General features: G+C 61.2%; 2 protein-coding genes and 1 long non-coding RNA gene across 4 annotated transcripts in view; all 3 read right to left on the bottom strand.

The window, feature by feature from the left end:
- Positions 1-10178, bottom strand: part of LOC103127555 (alcohol dehydrogenase 1-like) — a 37543-nt gene extending 27365 nt beyond the window's left edge. The window contains exon 1 of the mRNA XM_060186338.1: positions 10107-10178. Within this exon, the coding sequence (XP_060042321.1) occupies positions 10107-10163 (57 nt within the window). The 5' untranslated portion in view covers positions 10164-10178. The remainder of the gene's footprint in view (positions 1-10106) is intronic.
- On the bottom strand, positions 255-13692 carry LOC103127554 (alcohol dehydrogenase E chain-like). 2 transcript variants are annotated; one of them, XM_060186341.1, is made up of 9 exons: positions 13556-13692; positions 11035-11136; positions 9681-9819; positions 9018-9105; positions 3982-4201; positions 3014-3274; positions 1385-1520; positions 1070-1208; positions 255-652 (listed from the first exon to the last, which is right to left on the bottom strand). In XM_060186341.1, exons 1-9 carry the CDS (start codon positions 13571-13573, stop codon positions 628-630), a joined length of 1128 nt encoding a protein of 375 aa, XP_060042324.1. In that variant the 5' UTR covers positions 13574-13692; the 3' UTR covers positions 255-627. The 2 variants fall into 2 exon arrangements, with proteins under 2 accessions (XP_060042324.1, XP_060042325.1); XM_060186342.1 differs by lacking the exon at positions 9681-9819 and having other exon boundaries at positions 9018-9073; positions 13556-13597.
- Positions 13693-18673: 4981 nt separating this feature from the next.
- On the bottom strand, positions 18674-23621 carry LOC132536876 (uncharacterized). The gene is made up of 6 exons (XR_009548420.1): positions 23453-23621; positions 22153-22254; positions 21883-22013; positions 21419-21506; positions 19897-20035; positions 18674-19181 (listed from the first exon to the last, which is right to left on the bottom strand). It is a non-coding gene; the product is annotated as an uncharacterized LOC132536876 (long non-coding RNA).
- Between the last annotated feature and the right edge of the window lie 890 nt (positions 23622-24511).

Genomic DNA, 24511 nt, shown 5'->3' on the forward strand with positions numbered 1-24511 from the left:
CAGCCATTGTGATTAGCCATTTTGTTTAGCCATTGTGGTCAGCCATTGTGGTTGGCCATTGTGGTCAGTGATTGTGGTCAGCCATTGTGATTAGCCATTGTGGTCAGTGACTGTGGTCAGCCATTGTGGTTGGCCATTGTGGTCAGCCATTGCGGTCAGTGATTGTGGTCAGCCATTGTGGTCAGCCACTGTGGTCAGCCATGGAGGTCAGCAGCCAGGCCGGCCATACAAGCACTCATAGGCAAACACTCAGGGGAGCTTGCTTGGCAGTTTAATGCTACCCTTGGGCCGGATGGACAGGGGTCTGTGCAGGGGCTGTGCGGAGCAACCTCAGGCAGCACAGGGAGAAGCCTGCCCCCTCCCCCACCCTCCCCAGCTGGACCATGCTCCTCTTGCCCATCTGCAGGAAGTCAGCCAGGAGGCGGGCAGGTGTGGCCAGGGCGGGCAGGTGTGGCCAGGGCGTGAGGACATAGGGGTGTAGCCAGCAGGATGAGGCCTGGCCCAGTCTGGTGGGCCCAGGATGGGGGACAGGACAGGACGGGACAGGGTGTGAGGCCACAGGTTCCGGGTCCAAGGATGCTTTCTGCTCAGACCAGGGCCCAGCTCCTCCTCCCACCGTGTGAGGCCTCAGAAGGTCAGGATGGTGCGGACACTGTCAGGAGCGGATGCCGCTGACCACACGGCCAGGGGACACCACTGACCACATCCTCCAGGGGCCACCACATGGCCAGGGGAGGTGCCCTCCTCGTGCCTCAGGAAGTGCGCTCTGTGCTCCCTGCTCTGGGGCTCAGTGTTTCTCAGGTGCTCTGAGGGACTCCGGTTCCCCTGATCTGTCATTTCATTTTCTCTTATATGTGACTGGACAGAGACATGGAGAGGGTGACCAAGAGACAGGCACCAGCGGGCCTGCTTGTCCACTGCAGGGGGGACGGTCCCTGCTCGTGGTGATGGGGCTCCTGGGTGCCTGTCCACCCCACCCTGACTCCATCACTTGTCCCCCCATCCCCACCCCTCTCCCCCTGCCCCCTATCTGTCCCTCCCCCAGTCCTCTGCCCCTGTCCCCCCTTACCTCTGTCCTGAGCGCAACAGCTCAAAGCCCTCATTGATCTTCTCAAAGGGCAGCACGTGGGTGACCAGTGCGTCCAGCTTGAACTTGCCGGTCATGAATTCCTCCACAAGCCTGGGCACCGAGTCCCTGCTCTTGAAGCCTGGACAGGGGACAGTGTGACCCACAGGTGACACGGGGTAGAGGCGGGTGCTAGGGGCAAGGGAGAGGTGGGGGAGGCTGGGGTGCAACGCGGAGGGCGGAGGGAGGCAGGGAGAGAGCAGGGGGAGGACAAGGGATGGCTGGGACAGCAGAGGGTCAGTCCCCCCGGGCACCTACCCCCGAAGACGGCCCCCTTCCAGGTGCGCCCAGTCAGCAGCAGCATGGGGTTCAAGGAGAGGCTCTGGGCATTGGGTGGCACCCCTACCACGACGCTCACCCCAAAGGCGGGGTGGCAGCTCAGCAGGGCAGTCATCTGCAGGGACAGAATGCGGGACAGTGGGGGACAGGCTATGGCCCCTTCACTGCCCAGCCCTGGGGCCCTTGTCACCTCTTCACCTCTGCTCCCCAGAGGCTCTCCATGTCTGGGGATGCTCCCCATAGAATCTCCCTGTCTGGGGCTGCTCCCCACAGCCTCTCCATGTCTCTGGCTGCTCCCCACAGCCCCTCCCTGTCTGGGGCTGCTCCTCATAGTCTCTCCCTGTCTGGGGCTGCTCCCCACAGCCTCTCCCTGTCTGGGGCTGCTCCCTATACCCTCTCCCTGTCTGGGGCTGCTCCCCACAGCCCCTCCCTGTCTGGGGCGGCTCTCCACAGCCCCACCCTGTCTGGGGCTACTCCCTATAGCCTCTCCCTGGCTGGAGCTCCTGCCCACAGCCTCTCCCTAACTGGGGCTGCTCCCCACAGCCTCTCCCTGTCTGGGGCTGCTCCCCACAGCCTCTCCCTGTCTGGGGCTGCTCCCCACAGCCCCTCCCAGTCTGGGGCTGCTCCCCACAGCCCCTCCCAGTCTGGGGCTGCTCCCCACTGCCTCTCCCTGTCTCGGGCTGCTCCCCACAGCCTCTCCCTGTCTGGGACTGCTCCCTATAGCCTCTCCCTGTCTGGGGCTGCTCCCCATAACCCCTCCCTGTCTAGGGTTGCTCCCTATACCCTCTTCCTCTCTGGGGCTGCTCCTTATAGCCTCTTCCTGTCTGGGGCTGCTCCTTATAGCCTCTCCCTATCTGGGGCTGCTCCCCACAGCCTCTCCCTGTCTGGGGCTGCTCCCTATAGCCTCTCCTTGTCTGGGGATGCTCTCCACAGCCTCTCCCTGTTTGGGGCTGTTCCCCACAGCCTCTCCCTGTCTGGGGCTGCTCCCCACAGCCCCTCCATCCCCAGGGATGCTCCCCACAGATTCTTCCTCTCCAGGTCTGCTCCCCACAGCCCCTCCCTGTCTGGGGCTGCTCCCCACAGCCCCTCCATCCCCAGGGATGCTCCCCACAGATTCTTCCTCTCCAGAGCTGCTCCCCACAGCCTCTCCTTCCCCGGGGCTGGTCCCCACAGTCCCTATCTGTCTGGAGCTACTCTCCAAAGACCCTCCCTCCCAGTTCTACTCCCCACAGCCTCTCCCTCCCCAGGTCTACTCCCTACAGCATCTCCCTCCCCAGATCTACTCCCCACAGCCCCTCCCTGTCTGAAGCTCTCCAACGCCCCTCCCTCCCATGGTCTACTCTCTACAACCACTCCCTCCCCAGGGATACTTCCCAAGCCTCTCCCTCCCTAGATCTACTCCCCACAGCTCCTCCCTCCCCAGGGGTGCTCCTGACAGCCTCTCCCTCCCTCCCTGGGGCTGTTCCCTGAGGAGTTTGCTCAGTGATGGAGGGAGTAGGTCGCAGCAGCACGGACTGTGCTAAGGCCACAGGAGCCGTGGCAGCTGCAGACCTGAGGCTCAGGGACCCGCTCTCTGCTGAGAGTCCGAGCAGTGGGTGCAAGACCTACCATGGTGTCCAGCCGGCCGACGACCTCGAAGGTGAAGTCGGCACCGCCCCCAGTCCTCTCAGACAGCACCTCGCTGACCGGCTGTTGGGAGTCAAGGGGGCTGAGGCACTCGGTGGCTCCCACGGCCATGGCCTTGGCGAACTTGTCCTTGTTGATGTCCACGCCGATGATCCTGGCCGCACCGGCCGCCTTGCAACCCATGATGACGGCCAGCCCCACGCCGCCCAGGCCAAAGACGGTGCAGGTGGACCCGGGGGTGACCTGGCCGCCAAGCAGAGGGGCGCTTGCACCCGGGACGGCTAGCCCACAGCTTGACCCCAGCCCCCTCCCACCCTGAGGGAGCTTGGTGGGGCCGAGTGAATGGCCATGTGGTCTGGTCAGTGTGGGGGGTGCCCCTATGCGAGCCCAGGATACCCCACTATGAAAACCTGCTTTGGGTAAAAGCACTGCCCAGGACTCCTGATGGTCCGGGGTCACTGCCCAGGCCGCTGTCCCCACAGGAAGCAGTCATGTCACCAGGCTGACAGGTCCTGGGCCCGGTGCCCACCGCAGCCGCCTACTACAGCCCTCCCCCCCATGTGTGGTCTCTAAGTGAGGACAGACATCTGTCCGTGAATGAGGCCTCTGTGCCGGACACCAGGCCCTACCAGCTAAGAGGCCTTGGCCAGGAGCCCTGAGGCTGGGCTGCCCCTAGCCCCGGCCTCCCCCTGGTTGTGGGGACTCCTGTCCACTTGGAAGCTCACGCCACCCCCTCCTGCATGCTCTGGATGATGTGGCCCCCACCGCAGCTCTGTCCCACCCTGTGCTCTGTCCACCACCCTCTGTGTCCCCATCACCCATTTACCCCATCCCCACCCCACCCCTTATCCCTCTCCCCTGTCCCCCATTCCCCATCTCCATCCCCGTCCACCCCCACTGTCCCTATCCCCCTGTGCCCCCATCCCTGCCTGCTGGCGACCTGCCCCCACCTTGGCGACCTTGACCGCAGAGCCATAGCCAGTGGAGAAGGCGCAGCCGATGAGGCAGACAGTGTCCAGGGGGGCGTCCGCGTGGATGGGGGCCACGGAGTTCTCGTTCACCACTGTGAACTGGGAGAAGGTGCTGGTGCCCAGGAAGTGGTGCAGCGGGCGTCCACGGCACGAGAAGCGGAAGGTGCCATCCTGCATGGCGCCCTGCTTACTCTCGATGCTGGAGACACACTGGGCTGAGGGGGCGTGCTGGGCACAAGCGGCCACACGCAGCCACACACAGCTTGGGGGGGGGGTGCCAACACACGTAGCCACACCTGTCACACGCGGTGGAGGGCAGGTGTGCCTGGGCAGTACAGTCACACACAGTCACACAGAGTCAGTCTCTCTCTCTCTCCCCATCTCTCTCACACAGTCACAGTCTCTCACTAACATACATACAACCACAATCACAACGTCTCTCTTACACAGAGTCAGTCTCTCACACTCACACACGCACAACCACTCTGTCTCTCTCTCACACAGAGTCACAGTCTCACACTCACACACACAAAACCACTCTCTCTCTCACACACAGAGTCACAGTCTCACACTCTCACACACACAACCACTCTGTCTCTCTCTCACACACAGAGAGTCACAGTCTCTCAAACTCACACACACACACACAACTACTCTGTCTCTCTCACACACAAGAGTCACAGTCTCACACTCACATACGCACAACCACTCTGTCTCTCTCACACACAGAGTCACAGTCTCACACTCACACACGCACAACCACTCTGTCTCTCTCACACACAGAGTCACAGTCTCACAATCACACTCACACAACCACTCTCTCTCTCTCTCACACACACAGTCACAGTCTCACACTCACACACACACAACCACTCTGTCTCTCTCTCACACACACACAGAGAGTCACAGTCTCACACTCACACACGCACAACCACTCTGTCTCTCTCACACACAGAGTCACAGTCTCACACTCACATACGCACAACCACTCTGTCTCTCACACACACACAGAGAGTCACAGTCTCACACTCACACACACACAACCACTCTGTCTCTCTCTCACACACAGTCACAGTCTCACACTCACACACGCACAACCACTCTGTCTCTCTCTCACACACAGTCACAGTCTCACACTCACACACGCACAACCACTCTGTCTCTCTCTCACACACAGAGTCACAGTCTCACACTCACACACGCACAACCACTCTGTCTCTCTCACACACAGAGTCACAGTCTCACACTCACACTCACACAACCACTCTCTCTCTCACACACACACAGAGTCACAGTCTCACACTCACACACGCACAACCACTCTCTCTCTCTCTCACACACAGAGTCACAGTCTCACACTCACACACGCACAACCACTCTGTCTCACACACACACACAGAGAGTCACAGTCTCACACTCACACACACACAACCACTCTGTCTCTCTCTCACACACAGAGTCACAGTCTCACACTCACACGCACAACCACTCTGTCTCTCACACACACACAGAGTCACAGTCTCACACTCACATACGCACAACCACTCTGTCTCTCACACACACACAGAGAGTCACAGTCTCACACTCACACACGCACAAACACTCTGTCTCTCTCTCACACACAGAGTCACAGTCTCACACTCACACACGCACAACCACTCTGTCTCTCTCACACACAGAGTCACAGTCTCACACTCACACTCACACAACCACTCTCTCTCTCACACACACACACAGAGTCACAGTCTCACACTCACACACGCACAACCACTCTGTCTCTCTCTCACACACAGAGTCACAGTCTCACACTCACACGCACAACCACTCTGTCTCTCACACACACACAGAGTCACAGTCTCACACTCACACACGCACAACCACTCTCTCTCTCACACACAGAGTCATAGTCTCACACTCACACACGCACAACCACTCTGTCTCTCACACACACACAGAGAGTCACAGTCTCACACTCACACACGCACAACCACTCTGTCTCTCTCTCACACACAGTCACAGTCTCACACTCACACACGCACAACCACTCTGTCTCTCTCTCACACACAGTCACAGTCTCACACTCACACACGCACAACCACTCTGTCTCTCTCTCACACACAGAGTCACAGTCTCACACTCACACACGCACAACCACTCTGTCTCTCACACACACACAGAGTCACAGTCTCACACTCACACACGCACAACCACTCTGTCTCTCACACACACACAGAGAGTCACAGTCTCACTCACACACGCACAACCACTCTGTCTCTCTCTCACACACAGTCACAGTCTCACACTCACACACGCACAACCACTCTGTCTCTCTCTCACACACAGAGTCACAGTCTCACACTCACACACGCACAACCACTCTGTCTCTCACACACACACAGAGTCACAGTCTCACACTCACACACGCACAACCACTCTGTCTCTCTCTCACACACAGAGTCACAGTCTCACACTCACACTCACACGACCACTCTCTCTCTCACACACAGAGTCACAGTCTCACACTCACACTCACACAACCACTCTCTCTCTCACACACAGAGTCACAGTCTCACACTCACACAGGCACAACCACTCTGTCTCTCTCACACACAGAGTCACAGTCTCACACTCACACACGCACAACCACTCTCTCACACACACACAGAGAGTCACAGTCTCACACTCACACACGCACAACCACTCTGTCTCTCTCTCACACACAGTCACAGTCTCACACTCACACACGCACAACCACTCTGTCTCTCTCTCACACACAGAGTCACAGTCTCACACTCACACACGCACAACCACTCTGTCTCTCTCACACACAGAGTCACAGTCTCACACTCACACAACCACTCTCTCTCTCTCACACACAGAGTCACAGTCTCACACTCACACACGCACAACCACTCTGTCTCTCTCACACACAGAGTCACAGTCTCACACTCTCACATGCACAACCACTCTGTCTCTCTCTCTCACACACAGAGTCACAGTCTCACACTCACACACGCACAACCACTCTGTCTCTCTCTCACACACAGTCACAGTCTCACACTCACACTCACACAACCACTCTCTCTCTCACACACAGAGTCACAGTCTCACACTCACACAGGCACAACCACTCTGTCTCTCACACACACACAGAGTCACAGTCTCACACTCACACACGCACAACCACTCTGTCTCTCTCTCACACACAGAGTCACAGTCTCACACTCACACACGCACAACCACTCTGTCTCTCTCTCACACACAGAGTCATATGCTCACACTCACACACGCACAACCACTCTGTCTCTCTCTCACACACAGAGTCACAGTCTCACACTCACACAGGCACAACTACTCTGTCTCTCTCTCACACACAGAGTCACAGTCTCACACTCACACACGCACCATTCTGTCTCTTTCTCACACACAGAGTCACAGTCTCTCACTCACACACGCACAACCATTCTCTCTCTCACACACACAGTGTCATACTCTCACACACACGCACAATCACTGTCTCTCTCTCTCACACACACACAGAGTCACAGTCTCTCACACTCACACATGCACAACCATTCTCTCTCTCACACACACAGTGTCATACACACACGCACAACCACTCTGTCTCTCTCTCTCACACACACAGAGTCACAGTCTCTCACACTCATACACGCACAACTACTTTGTCTCTCTCTCACACACACAGATCAGTCTCTCACTCTCTCACACTCACACAAGCACACTCTGTCTCTCTCTCACACAGAGTCACAGTCTCTCACACTCACACATGCACAACCACACTGTCTCTCTCTCTCACACACACACACAGTCACAGTCTCTCTCTCACACACAACACTCTGTCTCTCTCACACACACAGTCAGTCTCTCACACTCACATACACACAATCACACTGTCTCTCTCTCACACACAGTCTCTCACACTCACATACACACAATCACACAGTCTCTCTCACTCACACTGTCAGTCTCACACAAACTATCACAACCACACAGTCTCTCTCATACACACAGAGTCACAGTCTCACACATCACAATCACACAGTTTCTCACACACAGTCACAGTCTCCCACACTCACATACATACAATCACACTGTCTCTCTCTCACATATACACAATCTCTCACACTCATACACACAAATCATAATCATAGTCTCTCTCACACACACAGTCACAGTCTCACACATCACAATCAGTTTCTCACACACAGTCAGTCTCCCACACTCACATACACACAATCACACTCTCTCTCTCTCACACATACACAATCTCTCACACTCACACACACTCATACACACACAATCATAATCATAGTCTTTCACACTCACACAACTCACACACATAGTCACACACAGTCTTTCTCTCACACACAATCACATACACACAGCTGAGAGCAGGTGTGTCTAGGACACACACAGTGACATACAGTCACACAAAACCACACACACAGAGACGAGGCACAGGCACTGCTCTAGGACACACACACAGGCATGAAGACACAGGGTGTGAGGTGAGGGCACAGGGTGTGAGGTGAGGACAGGGTGTGAGATGAGGACACAGGGTGTGAGTTCACATAGGGGTGTGAGGTGAGATAAGTTCACACAGGGGTGTGAGATAAGGGAACAAATACGTGAGGTGAGTTCACACAGGGGGTGTGAGGGGAGGGCACAGATAAGTGAGGTGAGTTCACACAGGGGTGGGAGGTGAGGGCACAGGGGTGTGAGAAGAGGGCACAAGGTGTGAGGTGAGGGCACAGGGGTGTGAAGTGAGGGCACAGGGGTATGAGGTGAGGGCACAGCTGTGTGAGGTGAGGGTACAGGTTTTGAGGTGAAGGCACAGAGGTGTGAGGTGAGGGCACAGGGGTGTGAAGTGAGGTTACTGGGGTGTGAGGTGAGGGTACAGGTGTGTGAGGTGAGGGCACAGGGTGTGAGGTGAGGGTACAGGGGCGAGGTGAGGCTCATGCCCAGGGGTGAGCAGGTGTTGCCTGGCTGCCTACCCGTTCATCTGGCAGTAGTTGGCCTCAGGGTGTTTGCAGACGCTGCACTGCTCACACTGGGGGATGGGCAGCGGGATGACCTTGTCACCTGCAGGCAGGGTTCTCCTAAGCCACCAGGCATCCATGCCAGGCTTGGGGTGCAGCCCGCCCCACAGCATTCCCATGGACACAGGGTCACATGTGTTTCTGCCACCTCCTTGTGTGCCAGGTGACCCCCTCGTCTCAGAGCCATGGCCTGTGCATTCACTGTGGGCCTCTGGGACCCAACTCTGTGCTCTCTGGGCATGACTGCACCTACTTTTTGTGAGAGGAAGGCATGCAGGGAGCCCAGTGGCATGTGGTGCATGCAGGGAGCCCAGTAGCGTGTGGTGCATGCAGGGAGCCCAGCAGCATGTGGTGCATTCTGGGAGGCCAGCAGCGTGTGGCGCATGCATGGAGCCCAGCAGCGTGTGGCGCATGCAGGGAGCCCAGCGGCGTGTGGCGCGTGCAGGGAGCCCAGCGGTGTGTGGCGCGTGCAGGAAGCCCAGCGGCGTGTGGCGCGTGCAGGGAGCCCAGCAGCACGTGGTGCAGAGAGACATGAAGGTGTGACCCTACAGGTTCCTTCATCACCCATGACCCCTGTCCTATTCAGGCTGCAGAAAGTGGGGGCCTGGGACCACTCACCAGGCTTCACGGTGGTCACGCCTTCCCCAATGCTCTCCACGATGCCGGCTGCCTCATGACCAAGAATCACGGGCAGATCTCTGGGCAGACTCCCGGTGACCACGTGCTCATCCGAGCGACAGATCCCCGTGGCCACCATCTGGGGGTAGGGAGTGGTTGCTGAGGGGAGGCCTGGCCAGCCTCACCCTGCCCGTCTGTTCGTGAGTCACCTGGGCGCTGCCCCGATGGACAGCCAGCTGGCTCCCTCATCCACAAAAGCTCTGGGGGCTGCTCTGGCCTGAGGGCAGCAGGCGGGGGCTGGGCAGCACTGCCTGGGGGGAGGTCAGAGCCCCTACCTGACCTGCTGGCTCTGAGGACGGCCCACTGCCCTCAACCCTCCCTGCCACGTGGGTGGCAACTGACCAGCAGGCCCTTCCTGGGGGTCACTGTGCCCTCTGACCCCTGTCCTGCTGTGTGGACACACGGAGCCCTCCGACTCCCCATCCCCCATCCCTGTCCTGCTGTGTGGACACATTGAACCCTCTGACCCCCTGTCCTGCTGTGTGGACACACTGACCGCCTGTCCTGCTGTATAGACACACTGACACCCTGTCCTGCTGTGTGGACACACTGACGCCCTGTCCTGCTGTGTGGACACATGGAGCCCTCTGACCCCTGTCCTGCTGTATGGACACATGGAGCCCTCCGACTCCCCACCCCCCATCCCTGTCCTGCTGTGTGGACACACTGACACCCCATCCTGCTGTATAGACACACTGACACCCCATCCTGCTGTACCGACACACTGACACCCTGTCCTGCTGTGTGGACACACTGACGCCCCGTCCTGCTGTGTGGACACACTGACACCCTGTCCTGCTGTGTGGACACACTGACGCCCTGTCCTGCTGTGTGGACACACTGATGCCCCGTCCTGCTGTGTGGACACACTGACACCCTGTCCTGCTGTGTGGACACACTGACACTCTGTCCTGCTGCGTGGACACACTTCTCCCTGTCCTGCTGTACAGACACACTGACACCCTGTCCTGCAGTGTGGACACACTGATACCCTGTCCTGCTGTGTGGACACACTGACGCCCTGTCCTGCTGTACAGATGCACAGACACCCCGTCCTGCTGTGTGGACACACTGACTCCCTGTCCTGCTGTGTGGACACACTGACACCCTATCCGGCTGTGTGGACACACTGACACCCTGTCCAGCCGTGTGGACACACTGAGCCCTCTGACCCCTGTCCTGCCGTGTGGACACACCGAGTCCTCTGACCCCTGTCCTGTCGTGTGGACACACCGAGCCCTCTGACCCCTGTCCTGCCGTGTGGACGTGCTGCACGCGCCCTCCCCCCAGTTACCTTGATCCGGACTTCATGGGCCTTGGGTGGGGCCACCTCCACATCCTCCATGGAGAAGGGCTTGTTGTGCTCCCAGAGCACGGCTGCTTTGCACGTGATCACCTGGAAGAGGTGTGACGCCGGTGACGCCCCCAGCAGAGCCCCCAGCAGGCTGCCCTCCCTCTGGGACCCCCAGCAGACTCCCTTCCCTGTGGGAGCGGCAGCAGGGACCCCAACATGGCCCCAGGGAGAGCGGGTCCCCCCACTGTGCCTCCTCTGCCCCCCCCAGCTGTCACAGTGCACAACACCCGTCTGCAGGGACTGGTCACTGCAAACCGGGCTCTGGCTAGTGACCCCACACCCGGTGTCCCCGCCCCCAAAGACCTGGCGACGGCCCCTAGTCTGTGCAGAGGGGACCCACAGGTGAAGGTGATGGACCCCTTCCTCGGCCTGACCCCGCCCCAGGCTGACCCCGCCCTCGGGATGACCCCGCCCCCAGGCTGACCCCGCCCTCGGGCTGACCCAGTCCATTAGCCTGACCCCCACTCTCGGCCTGAGCCCACCCCTCGGCCAGACCGCCAATTGCGGCAGGACCCCGCCCCTCGGCCTGAGCCCGCCCCTGGCTGACCTCCCAGACCCCCACCCCCACCCCCACTCCCCCCAGCCCCCAGTGCAAAGTCCAAGCTTCCAGTGCTAGCAGCTGTCTCCCCCAGCCTGGCCCTGGGGCCTGACAGTTGGTGACCAGAGAGCAAAGAAAGCTGTGAGGCCCGACCTGAGCTCAGGGCACCCAAGACACACGGACTCAGGAAAGAGCCCGGGCCCGGGGTCACCCCCCACCACACGCTGCTCCCCCAGGACAGATAGATGGGCTCAGGGAATGGGCCGGGCCAGTGAGTGCCAGTCGGCGAGTGGGCCCCCCAGTCCTGGGGCCAGGCCGGGGTCAGTGGGTCGAGTACGGGGCACACGAGCTCAGGTCCCGGGGCCGTGTAGGGTGGACTGTCCATCGGGGTCACGTGGAGTCCCCTCCAGCTGGTCATCACACTCCCCACCATCAGGGCCTCCAGCACCAGGCCTGACTTAGAGACAGAGAGACAGAGACAGAGAGACAAGAGGAAGAGAGACAAGAGGCAGAGGCAGACAGAGACAGAGAGACAGAGGCAGAGAGACAGAGGCAGACAGAGACAGAGAGACAGACAGAGGCAGAGAGACAGAGGCAGAGACAGAGGCAGAGACAGAGGCAGACAGAGACAGAGGTAGGGAGAGACAGAGAGACAGACAGAGGCAGACAGAGACAGAGGCAGGGAGAGACAGAGAGACAGACAGAGGCAGAGACAGACAGAGACAAAGGCAGAAAGACAGAGACAGAGAGACAGAGGCAGAGGCAGACAGAGAGACAGAGGCAGAGACAGATAGAGACAGAGGCAGAAAGACAAGAGGCAGAGAGACAGAGGCAGAGAGAGAGGCAGAGACAGAGGCAGAGGCAGAGAGACAGAGGCAGACAGAGACAGAGAGACAGACAGAGGCAGAGAGACAGAGGCAGAGACAGAGGCAGACAGAGACAGAGGTAGGGAGAGACAGAGAGACAGACAGAGGCAGACAGAGACAGAGGCAGGGAGAGACAGAGAGACAGACAGAGGCAGAGACAGACAGAGACAAAGGCAGAAAGACAGAGACAGAGAGACAGAGGCAGAGGCAGACAGAGAGACAGAGGCAGAGACAGAGAGAGACAGAGGCAGAAAGACAAGAGGCAGAGAGACAGAGGCAGAGAGAGAGGCAGAGACAGAGGCAGAGGCAGAGAGACAGAGGCAGACAGAGACAGAGAGACAGACAGAGGCAGAGAGACAGAGGCAGACAGAGACAGAGGCAGACAGAGACAGAGACAGACAGAGGCAGAAAGACAAGAGGCAGAAAGACAGAGACAGGCAGACAGAGACAGAGAGACAGAGGCAGAGGCAGACAGAGACAGAGGCAGACAGAGGCAGAAAGACAAGAGGCAGAAAGACAGAGACAGGCAGACAGAGACAGAGAGACAGAGGCAGAGGCAGACAGAGACAGAAAGACAAGAGACAGAGAGACAGAGACAGAGGCAGACAGAGACAGAGGCAGGGAGAGACACAGACAGAGACAGAGGCAGACAGAGACAGAGGCAGGGAGAGACAGAGAGACAGACAGAGATAGAGTCAGAAAGACAAGAGACAGAGAGACAGAGACAGAGGCAGACAGAGACAGAGAGACAGGCAGAGGCAGACAGAGAGAGACAGAGGCAGAGAGACAGACAGAAGGAAACAGCCCAGCATCACAGCTGTCAGGCTGGGGCCTGGACTCACCACTCAACTGAACTACCCACCAGCCCCACATCAGACCTGAGCCTAGGGGTGGGGGGGGGGGAGGGCTGGGGGCAGCCTGGAGCCTAGGCCAGTGTGGAATCCCCCCCCACACACACGTGCTTCAAGCCTACAAACAGTGTGGACACAGACCCCCTCCCTGCCTGGCGTCGAGCCTGGGCCAACGTGGACGTGGCCCTGTGCCACCGGTCGCCTACCTTCCCCACAGTGTCCATGCTTGTCCAGGGTCAGACGCTGCACTGGAAAGACAGCAGGACAACACCTGCCTCAGGCCACACCTCCGTGAGTCAGCGGGACGGGATTGGATGGGACATTATCAAATGCTTCCTGTCCCTGCCAAGAGTGTCCCTGTCCCCTATGACTCCTGTCCCCTGCGGTGGCCCCGTCCCCTGTGGTGACCTACCCCCTGTGGTGGCCCCGTCCTCTGTGGTGACCTGTCCCCTGTAGTGACCTGTCCCCTGTGGTGACCTAACCCCTGTGGTGGCACTGTCCCCTGTGGTGACCTGTCCCCTGTGGTGGCCCTGTCCCCTGTGGTAACCTGTCCAGTGGTGGCCCTGTCCCCTGTGGTGACCTGTCCCCTGTGGTGACCTGTTCCCTGTGGTGGCCCTGACCCATGTTGACTTGTCCTCTATGGTGGCCCCGTCCCCTGTGGTGGCACCATCTCCTATGGTGGCTCTGTCCCCTGTGGTGGCTCTGTCCCCTGTGGTGTCTTGTCCCCTGTGGTGACCTGTCCCCTGTGGTGACCTGTCCCCTGTGGTGGCCCCATCCCCTGTGGTGGCCCTATCCCGTGTTGGCCTGTCCCCTGTGGTGGCCTGTCCCCTGTGGTGGCTCTGTCCCCTGTGGTGTCTTGTCCCCTGTGGTGACTTGGCCCCATCCCCTGTGGTGGCCCTATCCCGTGTTGGCCTGTCCCCTGTGGTGGCCTGTCCCCTCTGGTGGCCCCGCCCCCTGTGGTGACCTGTCCTGAGGTTGGCTCCATGGCCCTCTCTCATAACTGACCAGGACCTGCAGCTTCAGACACAAGAGGCTGAGCAGGGGATCAGGTGGCCCCAGAGACGCTAATCTCCCCAAGACCACAGCCGGCCTCATGCGAGGGCCCCCTCACAGTGAGGGAGAGGGGTGGCCCAGTTGGCATCCAAGCCAGGTGCCACTGATGTCCCTCTGATCACATCTAGCCATTAGTGGTGGTCCTCACAGAAAGTTCAGGAAAGTCCAAATGCTCATTCTCAGTCCTCCTGGGGCTGCGGGGGACAGCCAAGAAGAGCGAAGCAAACCCACATTGCCATGGTCCGGGAGGTGGCACACTGGATAAAACACCAGACTCTTGGGCATGAGGTCCTGAGTTCAATCCCAGGAAGCACATGTGCCAGGGTGATGCCTGGTCCTTTCTCTCTCCTTCTATGTTTCTCATTAACAAATAAAATCTTTAAATAAAAAAAAAGAACATACATTGCTAAGGACAGGTGAGGTGACAGGGTGCTGGAGCCCTATGATAGGAGGTGACAGGGTGCTGGGGCCCTGGGACAGGAGGTGAGCAGACAGGGTGCTGGGGCCCTGGGAGGAGGTGAGGTGACAGGGTGCTGGGGCCTTGGGACAGGAGGTGAGCTGACAGGGTGCTGGGACCCTGGGACAGGAGGTGACAGGGTGCTGGGGCCCTGGGACAGGAGGTGACAGGGTGCTGGGGCCCTATGAAAGGAGGTGACAGGGTGCTGGGGCCCTGGGACAGGAGGTGACAGGGTGCTGACGCCCTGGGACAGGAGATGACAGGGTGTTGGGGCCCTGGGACAGGAGGTGAGGTGACAGGGTGCTGAGGCCCTGGGACAGGAGGTGAGCTGACAGGGTGTTGAGGCCCTGGGACAGGAGATGAGGTGACAGGGTGCTGGGGCCCTGGGACAGGAGGTGAGCTGACAGGGTGCTGAGGCCCTGGGACAGGAGGTGAGGTTTCAGGGTGCTGGGGCCCTGGGACAGGAGGTGAGGTTTCAGGGTGCTGGGGCCCTGGGACAAGAGGTGAGGTGACAGGGTGCTGGGGTCTTGGGACAGGAGGTGACAGGGTGCTGGGGCCCTGGGACAGGAGGTGACAGGGTGTTGGGGCCCTGAGACAGGAGGTGAGGTGACAGAGTGCTGAGGCCCTGGGACAGGAGGTGAGCTGACAGGGTGTTGAGGCCCTGGGACAGGAGATGAGGTGACAGGGTACTGAGGCCCTGGGACAGGAGGTGAGGTTTCAGGGTGCTGAGGCCCTGGGACAGGAGGTGAGGTTTCAGGGTGCTGGGGCCCTGGGACAGGAGGTGAGGTTTCAGGGTGCTGGGGCCCTGGGACAGGAGGTGAGGTGACAGGGTGCTGGGGTCCTGGGACAGGAGGTGACAGGGTGCTGGGGCCCTGGGACAGGAGGTGAGCTGACAGGGTGCTGAGGCCCTGGGACAGGAGGTGACAGGGTGCTGGGGCCCTGGGACAGGAGGTGAGCTGACAGGGTGCTGGGGCCCTGGGACAGGAGGTGACAGGGTGCTGGGGCCCAGGGACAGGAGGTGAGGTGACAGGGTGCTGGGGCCCTGGGACAGGAGGTGAGCTGACAGGGTGCTGGGGCCCTAGGACAGGAGGTGAGCTGACAGGGTGCTGGGGCCCTGGGACAGGAGGTGAGAATGACTCTCCCTCTCTTCTCCCTCAGTTCCTCCCTGCCTCAATCCTCTTAGTAAAGACACCTCTCTCTCTCCTCTCCATTTCTCCTTCTGTCTCTCCCTCCCCCTCCATATCTCTCTCTCCTCTCCCCTACCCTCTCCCTCTCTTTCTCTTTCCCTGCCTCTCTCCCTCTTTGGTTTCCTGGGCCCGGAGGGGATGTGTATAGGACAGGCTGGCAGCACAGCTGACATTGCTCGGGCCCCTGGCTCCCTGCTCTTACACGCTTGTATCTGCTCTTATCAGAGCGAACCCTCCTGTCAGGGCCTGGTCACCTGAGAGCTGAGCAGCCCTGGGGCTGTGGGGAAGGAGCTGCAGGACCAGGTCTTATCTCTGCAAGTTCTCTGCCAGAGACTCAGCCCCAGGCCACTCTTCCTCTTCTCCAACCACTGCTGGGAAATGGGAGAGGAAGGCAGGAGGTCGGGCACTGGAGCCATGGGTCAGGAGGCCGGGCACTGGGAGCCAGGGGGCAGGAGGGTGGGCACTGGGAGCCAGGGGCAGGAGGGTGGCACTGGGAGCCAGGGGGCATGAGGGTGGGCACTGGGAGTCAGGGGGCAGGAGGGTGGGCACTGAGAGCCAGGGGCAGGAGGGTGGGCACTGGGAGCCAGGGGGCAGGAGGGTGGGACTGGGAGTCGGGGGCAGGAGGTTGGGCACTGGGAGTCAGGGGCAGGAGGGTGGGCACTGGGAGCCAGGGGCAGGAGGGTGGGCACTGGGAGCCAGGGGAAGGAGGGTGGGCACTGGGAGCCAGGGGTAGGAGGGTGGCACTGGGAGTCAGGGGGCAGGAGGGTGGGACTGGGAGTCAGGGGGCAGGAGGGTGGGCACTGGGAGCCAGGGGCAGGAGGGTGGGCACTGGGAGCCAGGGGCAGGAGGGTGGCACTGGGAGTCAGGGGCAGGAGGGTGGGCACTGGGAGCCAGGGGCAGGAGGGTGGGCACCGGGAGTCAGGGGGCAGGAGGGTGGGGACTGGGAGCTGGGGGCAGGAGGGTGGCACTGGGAGTCAGGGGGCAGGAGGGTGGCACTGGGAGCCAGGGGCAGGAGGGTGGGCACTGGGAGTCAGGGGGCAGGAGGGTGGGACTGGGAGCCAGGGGGCAGATGGGTGGGCACTGGGAGCCAGGGGGCAGGAGGGTGGGCACTGGGAGCCAGGGGCAGGAGGGTGGGCACTGGGAGCCAGGGGCAGGAGGGTGGGCACTGGGAGCCAGGGGGCAGATGGGTGGGCACTGGGAGCCAGGGGGCAGGAGGGTGGGCACTGGGAGCCAGGGGCAGGAGGGTGGGCACTGGGAGCCAGGGGGCAGGAGGTTGGGCACTGGGAGCCAGGGGGCAGGAGGGTGGGCACTGGGAGCCAGGGGCAGGAGGGTGGGCACTGGGAGCCAGGGGGCAGGAGGTTGGGCACTGGGAGCCAGGGGGCAGGAGGGTGGGCACTGGGAGCCAGGGGCAGGAGGGCGGGCACTGGGAGCCAGGGGCAGGAGGGTGGGCACTGGGAGCCAGGGGCAGGAGGGTGGGCACTGGGAGCCAGGGGCAGGAGGGTGGGCACTGGGAGTCAGGGGCAGGAGGGTGGCACTGGGAGCCTGGGGGCAGGAGGGTGGGCACTGGGAGTCAGGGGCAGGAGGGTGGCACTGGGAGTCAGGGGGCAGGAGGGTGGGCACTGGGAGCCAGGGGCAGGAGGGTGGGCACTGGGAGTCAGGGGCAGGAGGGTGGCACTGGGAGCCTGGGGGCAGGAGGGTGGGCACTGGGAGTCAGGGGGCAGGAGGGTGGCACTGGGAGTCAGGGGGCAGGAGGGTGGGCACTGGGAGTCAGGGGGCAGGAGGGTGGGCACTGGGAGTCAGGGGTAGGAGGGTGGCACTGGGAGCCAGGGGCAGGAGGCCGGGCACTGGGAGCCAGGAGGGAGGAGCGTGGGCTCTTGGAGTCAGGGGCAGGCCGAGCGCTGGCAGCCAGGGGGCAGTAGTTGCCCCTCTCCAAGAACACCAGCCACAGTGTACTGGGCAGACCCTTTGTTTCTGTGAGTGGCGGGGGCAGTGTCTATCCTGGGTGGGTAGGCAGTGATGGGGCAGGACAAACAGATGCTTGTGCTGTGGGCATCCCGGGCCCAGCCCGCCTATGAGGAGACCAGGGAGGGACCCACCAGCTCCCAGTGTGTCCACGGCGTTCCCTCAGGGCAATGGACTTGCACCCAGGGCTGCTCTCCTGACCCACAGACATGCCCTTCTGCAGTGCACACAGCTCGTGACCTTACACCCGGTTATATAACCATGACTCCTGACAACTGCCGCCACTAGGCCCACACTCCTGTATCCTCTGCCCCACTCAGGGGCTGAGCATGGGCCCCATGAGAGCTGACCAAGGCCCCCAAGAGCTGACCACAAGCCTCCCTCCAAGACTGACCACAAGCCTCCCTCCAGCACTGACCACAGTCTTCCCTCCAGTGCTGACCACAGCCCTCCCTCTAGCACTGACCATCACCCTCCCCTGTGCTGACCACAGCCCCTCCAGCACTGACCATAGCCCTCCCCTGTGCTGACCACAGCCCTCCCCAGAGCTGACCTCAGCCCTCCCACACTTGCTCTGCATTATGTGTGCTTAACTGGGTGTGCTACCGCCCACCTCCCACACCTGCACTGTTCTTCTTCTAGCGTTTGCACCATGTGGGCAAAGCTTTAGGAAGGTCTCTCACCCACTGTCAGATATAACTGCATTTGCCTGTCCCCACAGAGCCTCACATGGAACCCTAGGGACAGCTTCTGCATAGCACAGGCCAGGGTGCAGGCCTTGGGGTAGGGTGCAGGCCTTGGGGTAGGGTGCAGGCCTTGGGGTAGAGTGCAGGCCTTGGGGTAGGGTGCAGGCCTTGGGGTAGGGTGCAGGCCACAGGGCAGGGTGCAGGCCTTGTGGTAGGGTGCAGGTCACAGGGCAGGGTGCAGGCCATGGGGTAGGGTGCACGCCTTGGGGTAGGGTGCAGGCCACAGGGCAGGGTGCAGGCCGTGGGGTAGGGTGCAGGCCACAGGGCAGGACGCAGGCCACATGGCAGGGTGCAGGCCTCATGGCAGGGCGCAGCTAATGAGGGTGTGCAAGCCTGAGAGTGTCCAGCCGTGAGGAGATGTGGAGTCTACGTGGGAGGCTGCCTGGCAGTGTCCCGCTCTGTCTAAAACGTCAGAACAGTTCTGATGCTGAAATGGAAATACAGCTTTAGAGGGACCCAAAACTCAGATGACAGGCCCAGGACACAGGTGAGGACAGGCCCAGGACACAGGTGAGGAGAGGACAGGCCTAGGACACTGGTGAGGAGAGGCCCAGGACACAGGTGAGGACAGGCCCCGGACACAGGTGAGGACAGGCCTAGGACACTGGTGAGGAGAGGCCCCGGACACAGGTGAGGACAGGCCTAGGACACTGGTGAGGACAGGCCTAGGACACTGGTGAGGACAGGCCCAGGACACAGGTGAGCGGAGGACAGGCCCAGGACACAGGTGAGGACAGACCAGTGTTGATCAAGGCTCTTTTCCATTTCTCTCTCTCCCCCTCCTCCCCCTCTCCCGTCTCACCTCTCCCTCTCCCTTCTCTACCCCTCTCTGCTCCCTCCCCAGCCTCTGCCTCTCTAATAAATCTATCTCTCCCCTCTCTGCTCCCTCCCCACCCCCTGCCTCTCTAATAAATCTATCTCTCCCCTCTCTAATAAATCTCTCTCTCCCCTCTCTAATAAATCTCTCTCTCCCCTCTCTTCTCCTCCCCAGCCCCTGCCTCTCTAATAAATCTCTATTTATTGGCATCTTGCTGTCATGTCACCGCCCGTCCTGCTGTGTGAATGAGGGTCTGCTTGCACTTTGTGGGCTGCAGGCGGGCCGTGTGCAGCACCGGCCAGTGGAGTGTGGCCCCGGGCATCACCTCTGGCCAGAGGTGAGCAGCTCGAAGCCCTCTTGGATCTTCTCAAAGGGCAGGATGTGGGTGATCAGTGTGTCCAGGTCAAACTTCTTGGCCATGAAGTCAGTCACCAGCTTGGGGACATCGTCCTGGCTCTTCCAGCCTGTGAAGAGGGAGGCGCTTCCTGTCCTTGCTGTGGCTGTCACGCCACCTTTCTGTCCTTCACTGATGTCCCCTCCTGGCCCCTGGGGACAGAGCAAGAGCCCACCCAGCCCTCAGCTGCAGACACACTGAGAACAGGACAGGGGGCAGTAGCTGAGGGTGTGTGTGTGGGGGGGGGTGGGACCTGGGGGCTGTGACTCCCAGAGTGGGTGGGGTGGCTGAGCTGGCCACTGGTTTTTCACGGGACTTTGGGGACATTGTGGGCTGCTGGGACCTGGGGACCGGGGGAGTGGGCTATGGGGGACCTGGGTAGCCATGGGACCTGGGGGCCTGTGGGACAATGGGGACCTGGGAGGCTGGGGGGACCTTGGGCCTGGGGAACCATGGGAACCTGGGGGGCTGTGGGGACTTGGGGATGTGGGTGGCTGTGGGGACATGGAGCCATGGACACCTGGGGGCTGTGGGGACCTGGCGACCTGAGGGGCCTTGGAGATCTGGGGACGTGGAGATGTGGGGACCTAGGGAGCTACTCTCTTCTCTGATCCAGCTTTCTGGTCCTTTTTCCAGCCATGACATTATCTCCCCAGACAATAACTTGGATCCACCTGCATATCAGATGTCAGGCTCAGGTAAAACAACAACAACAACAAACAAACAAAACTAGTATAATCAAGGGCCCTTTGGAATATAACTAAAATAGGATTATTAACTATCTACAGAACAGAGACACCTCCAACTCTTCATCTGCACTACTCCAGCATTTAGGTCCATGATTAGTCAACAACTTGTTTGGCTTTGTATGTTAACTCTCTTTTCAGCCACCGGTTCCAGATGCTACCGTGATGACAACATGACTTCCCTGGACAGACAACCCCACCAGTGTGTCCTGGAGCCCCACTTCCCAGAGCCTCGCCCCACTAGGGAAAGAGAGAAACAGGCTGGGAGTATGGATCCACCTGTCAGCACCCATGATCAGTGGGGAAGTAATTACAGAAGCCAGACCTTCCACCTTCTGCATCCCACAATGACCTTGGGTCCATGCTCCCAGAGGGATAAAGAATAGGAAAGCTATCAGGGGAGGGGATGGGATACAGCGTTCTGGTGGTGGGAATTGTGTGGAGTTGTACCCCTCTAACCCTATGGTTTTGACAGTGTTGCCTTTTTATAAATAAAAATTAAAAAAAAAACAAAAACGTCCTCACAGGGGGGGCCATGGCAGGCAGGGGAGGGGAGGGCAGGATACTGAGGGTGGGGGCACTGAGTCCTGGGGGGGAGGGTAGGCAGGATGCTGGAGGGGCTCTGAGGGCAGGGGGGAAGGGAGGATGCTGAAGACATGAGTTCTCATGGGGGGCGGAAGAGAGGGTGGGGGAGAGGGGGCACTCACTCCTGCTTGTCACAGAAGCTGCCTCTTGGATGCAGGCAGGCCTGGCACTCCCGGCACTGGGGGATGATGAGGGTGAGCACCAGGTCTCCTGGGGGACGAGGGGTGGGCAGGAGGAGGTCAGTGCGGGCAGGGCCAGGGCCCCGGGAGGCCAGGCCACCCTGGATGCTGAGACCCTCAAGGGGCTGGCTAGGCTGGGACACAGGGTCACCGGGAACCTGCTGCCTGCCTGGCTGTGTCCACTTGGGGACACAGCGGCAGCTGTGGACGGCTGTGCCCAGCGGGGGACGGGACACAGGGCCTATGGGGCAGAGCCTGCAACTTCTGCCACCCCAGGGTCCCCGGGCAGCTTGCCACCCCAGGGAGCCCATGTCCAGTGCCTCCCTGGGACATCTGTGTCCCTCAGGCCCCTCTGACTGTCCCCTGTCCTGTGTCCCCTGGCCCCCTGCCTTTTGACCGCCACCTACCTGACCTAACGGAGGTCATGCCCGGGCCCACGCTCTCCACGGTGCCGGCACCCTCATGGCCAGGAATCAGGGGGAAAGGCAGGGGCAGCCAGCCCTTGAGCATCTGTCCCACAGGTGCTGGTGGACGCCATCTGGGAGGCAGGGGTCACTAGGGGGGTGAAGCCAGGCACCAGGGTGTCCCAGATACAGGCTTAGCCCCCACTGCCCTGTCCCCACCCCCTGCTGTCCCTTGGCTGGGAAGCTGGCCACTGTCTCCCCGGACTCGGGCACCTTGATTCGAACCTCCCCGGCCCTGGGCGGCTCCACCTGCACCTCCTCCAGGGACAGCGGCTGCCCCACTGCCCAGGCCACGGCTGCACGGCACGAGATGGTCTGTGGACAGAGGCAGGGAGGGGGGTTGCAGTGCACGCCCCCCATCCCCTGGCCCTGCTGCCACCTAAGAGCTCATAGCTGGACCAGGCCCTGGCCTCCAGGCCCCACAAGACCTCCCAGGGCTCAGTCCTCAGCCTCTCAGGTCCCAGCCACCTTACCCCCAGGACCCCCAGCTTCTAAGCCCTAAGCTTTCAGCCCCCAAAGCCCAACCCCAAGTCCTCCAAGTTCCCCAAGCCCCCCAGCCTCCAGCCCCCAAGTTCTCAGCCCCCAGCCTCCCAGCTCCCAGCCACACTGACCCCCAGCCTCCCAGCCCCAAGCCTCCAGCCCCCAACCTCCAGCCCCCAGCCTCGAGCCCCCAGCCTCCCAGCCCCCCAGCCTCCAGCCCCCAAGTTCTCAGCCCCCAGCCTCCCAGCCCCCACCCTCAAGCCTCCCAGCCTCCAGCATCCCAGCTTCCAGCCCCCAGACTCCAGCCCTCAGCCTCCTAGCTCCCAGCCCCCAGCCTCCAGCCCCCAAGTTCTCAGGCCCCAGCCTCCAGCCCCCAGCCTCCAGCCCCCAAGTTCTCAGGCCCCAGCCTCCAGCCCCCAGCCTCCAGGCCCCAAGTTCTCAGCCCCCAGCCTCCCAGCCTCCAGTCCCCAAGTTCTCAGCCCCCAGCCTTCCAGCCTCCAGCCCCCAAGTTCTCAGCCCCCAGCCTCCAGCCCCCCAGATTCCCAGCCTCCAGCCCCCAGCCTCCAGCCTCTCAGCCTCCAGCCCCCAGCCTCCAGCCTCCTGTCCCCCAGCCCCCAGCCCCCCAGCCTCCAGCCCCCAGCCTCCCAGCCAGCCTGCCCCCCAAGACCCCCAGGCTTCCAGTCCCCCAATCCTCAGCACCCCAACTCTCCAGCCCCCACTGCTCCTACCCTTCAGTCCCCAGGTCCCCCAACCTTCCAGCCCCCCAGTCCCTCATCCCCAATCTCCTACCTCCCAGCCTCCTCTGGCTCCCAGCTCCCCTCCCTGTCCCCCTTGTTCCCCAGTGACCCCTCTCCCTGTATCCCCATGTTCCTGCAGGGAGCTGGGCACATGCCACGCTCAGCTGAAGGGACCCTGGGGTTTCCATGGACACAGGCACCTGTGGGTGGGCACGCAGCAGGGACGGGAGGGGGACCCTGCACTGTCTGGGGGACCCTGCACTCTGACTCAGCCTGCACTCAGTGGCAGCACTTACTTTGCCTGAGGTGTCCATCTGGGTGCTGGGAGGCTAGGTGCTGGGCTGCCACGGTGCTGGGGTGCCGAGAGCTGGGTCTGTGGGCCTCCTCTGCTCTGTCATCCAGGGTGACTGTCTCCACCCGCAGAGGAAACTCCCCACAGAGGACTGCTCCACCATTGCCTCACAGGACGAAAGCCTGTGGGGAGGGGGGCTGGGCGTGGGGCCTATGTGGGGGCCAAGGGTGGGTGTGGGGCCCATAGGGAAGCTGGGTGGGCAGGGGGCCCACAGGGGGAGCTGGGTGGGTGTGGGGCCCATAGGAGAGCTGGGTGGGCAGGGGACCCATAGAGGAGCTGGGTGGGCAGGGGGCCCATAGGGGAGCTGGGTGGGTGTGGGGCCCATAGGGGAGCTGGGTGGGCAGGGGGCCCATAGAGGAGCTGGGTGGGTGTGGGGCCCATAGGGGAGCTGGGTGGGCAGGGGGCCCATAGGGGAAGCTGGGTGGGCAGGGGGCCCATAGGAGAGCTGGGTGGGTGTGGGGCCCATAGGGGAGCTGGGTGGGCAGGGGGCCCATAGGGGAGCTGGGTGGGCAGGGGGCCCATAGGGGAGCTGGGTGGGCAGGGGGCCCATAGGGGCTGCTGTCTCCTAAGGGTGCCACCCACCCCAGCACCTGCAGAGGCTATACAGCTGCCCTCTCTTCCTCCTCCTCCCCCTCTCTGCACTCCCTCTCTCCACTCCCCCCTCTCTCTCTCTCCCACTCTCTCCACTCCCCCTCTCTCCTTCTCTCCTCTCTCTCTGCCTCCCTCTCCTCCCCCTCTCTGCACTCCCTCTCTCTCCACTCCCCCTCTCCTCTCTCTCTCTCCTCTCCCTCTCTCCCCCTTCCTCCCCACCCTCTGCCTCCTCCCCTGGATCCTGGGAGGGGTTGCTTTGCTTCCTCAGCAGATCTGCTGATAAACTGATGGGCCTGCCCAGTGCCCTGTCACCCTTCTGCTCAGGTGAGGACCCCAGGCCAGGCCCCGTGCCCAGCCACCTCAGGGTTCACTTGTAGCCAGGTGGCCTCCCCTCCTCCCACCTCCGGGGGTC

This window comes from Erinaceus europaeus, chromosome 2 (genome assembly GCF_950295315.1).
Source record: "Erinaceus europaeus chromosome 2, mEriEur2.1, whole genome shotgun sequence".
Taxonomy (NCBI): domain Eukaryota; kingdom Metazoa; phylum Chordata; class Mammalia; order Eulipotyphla; family Erinaceidae; genus Erinaceus; species Erinaceus europaeus.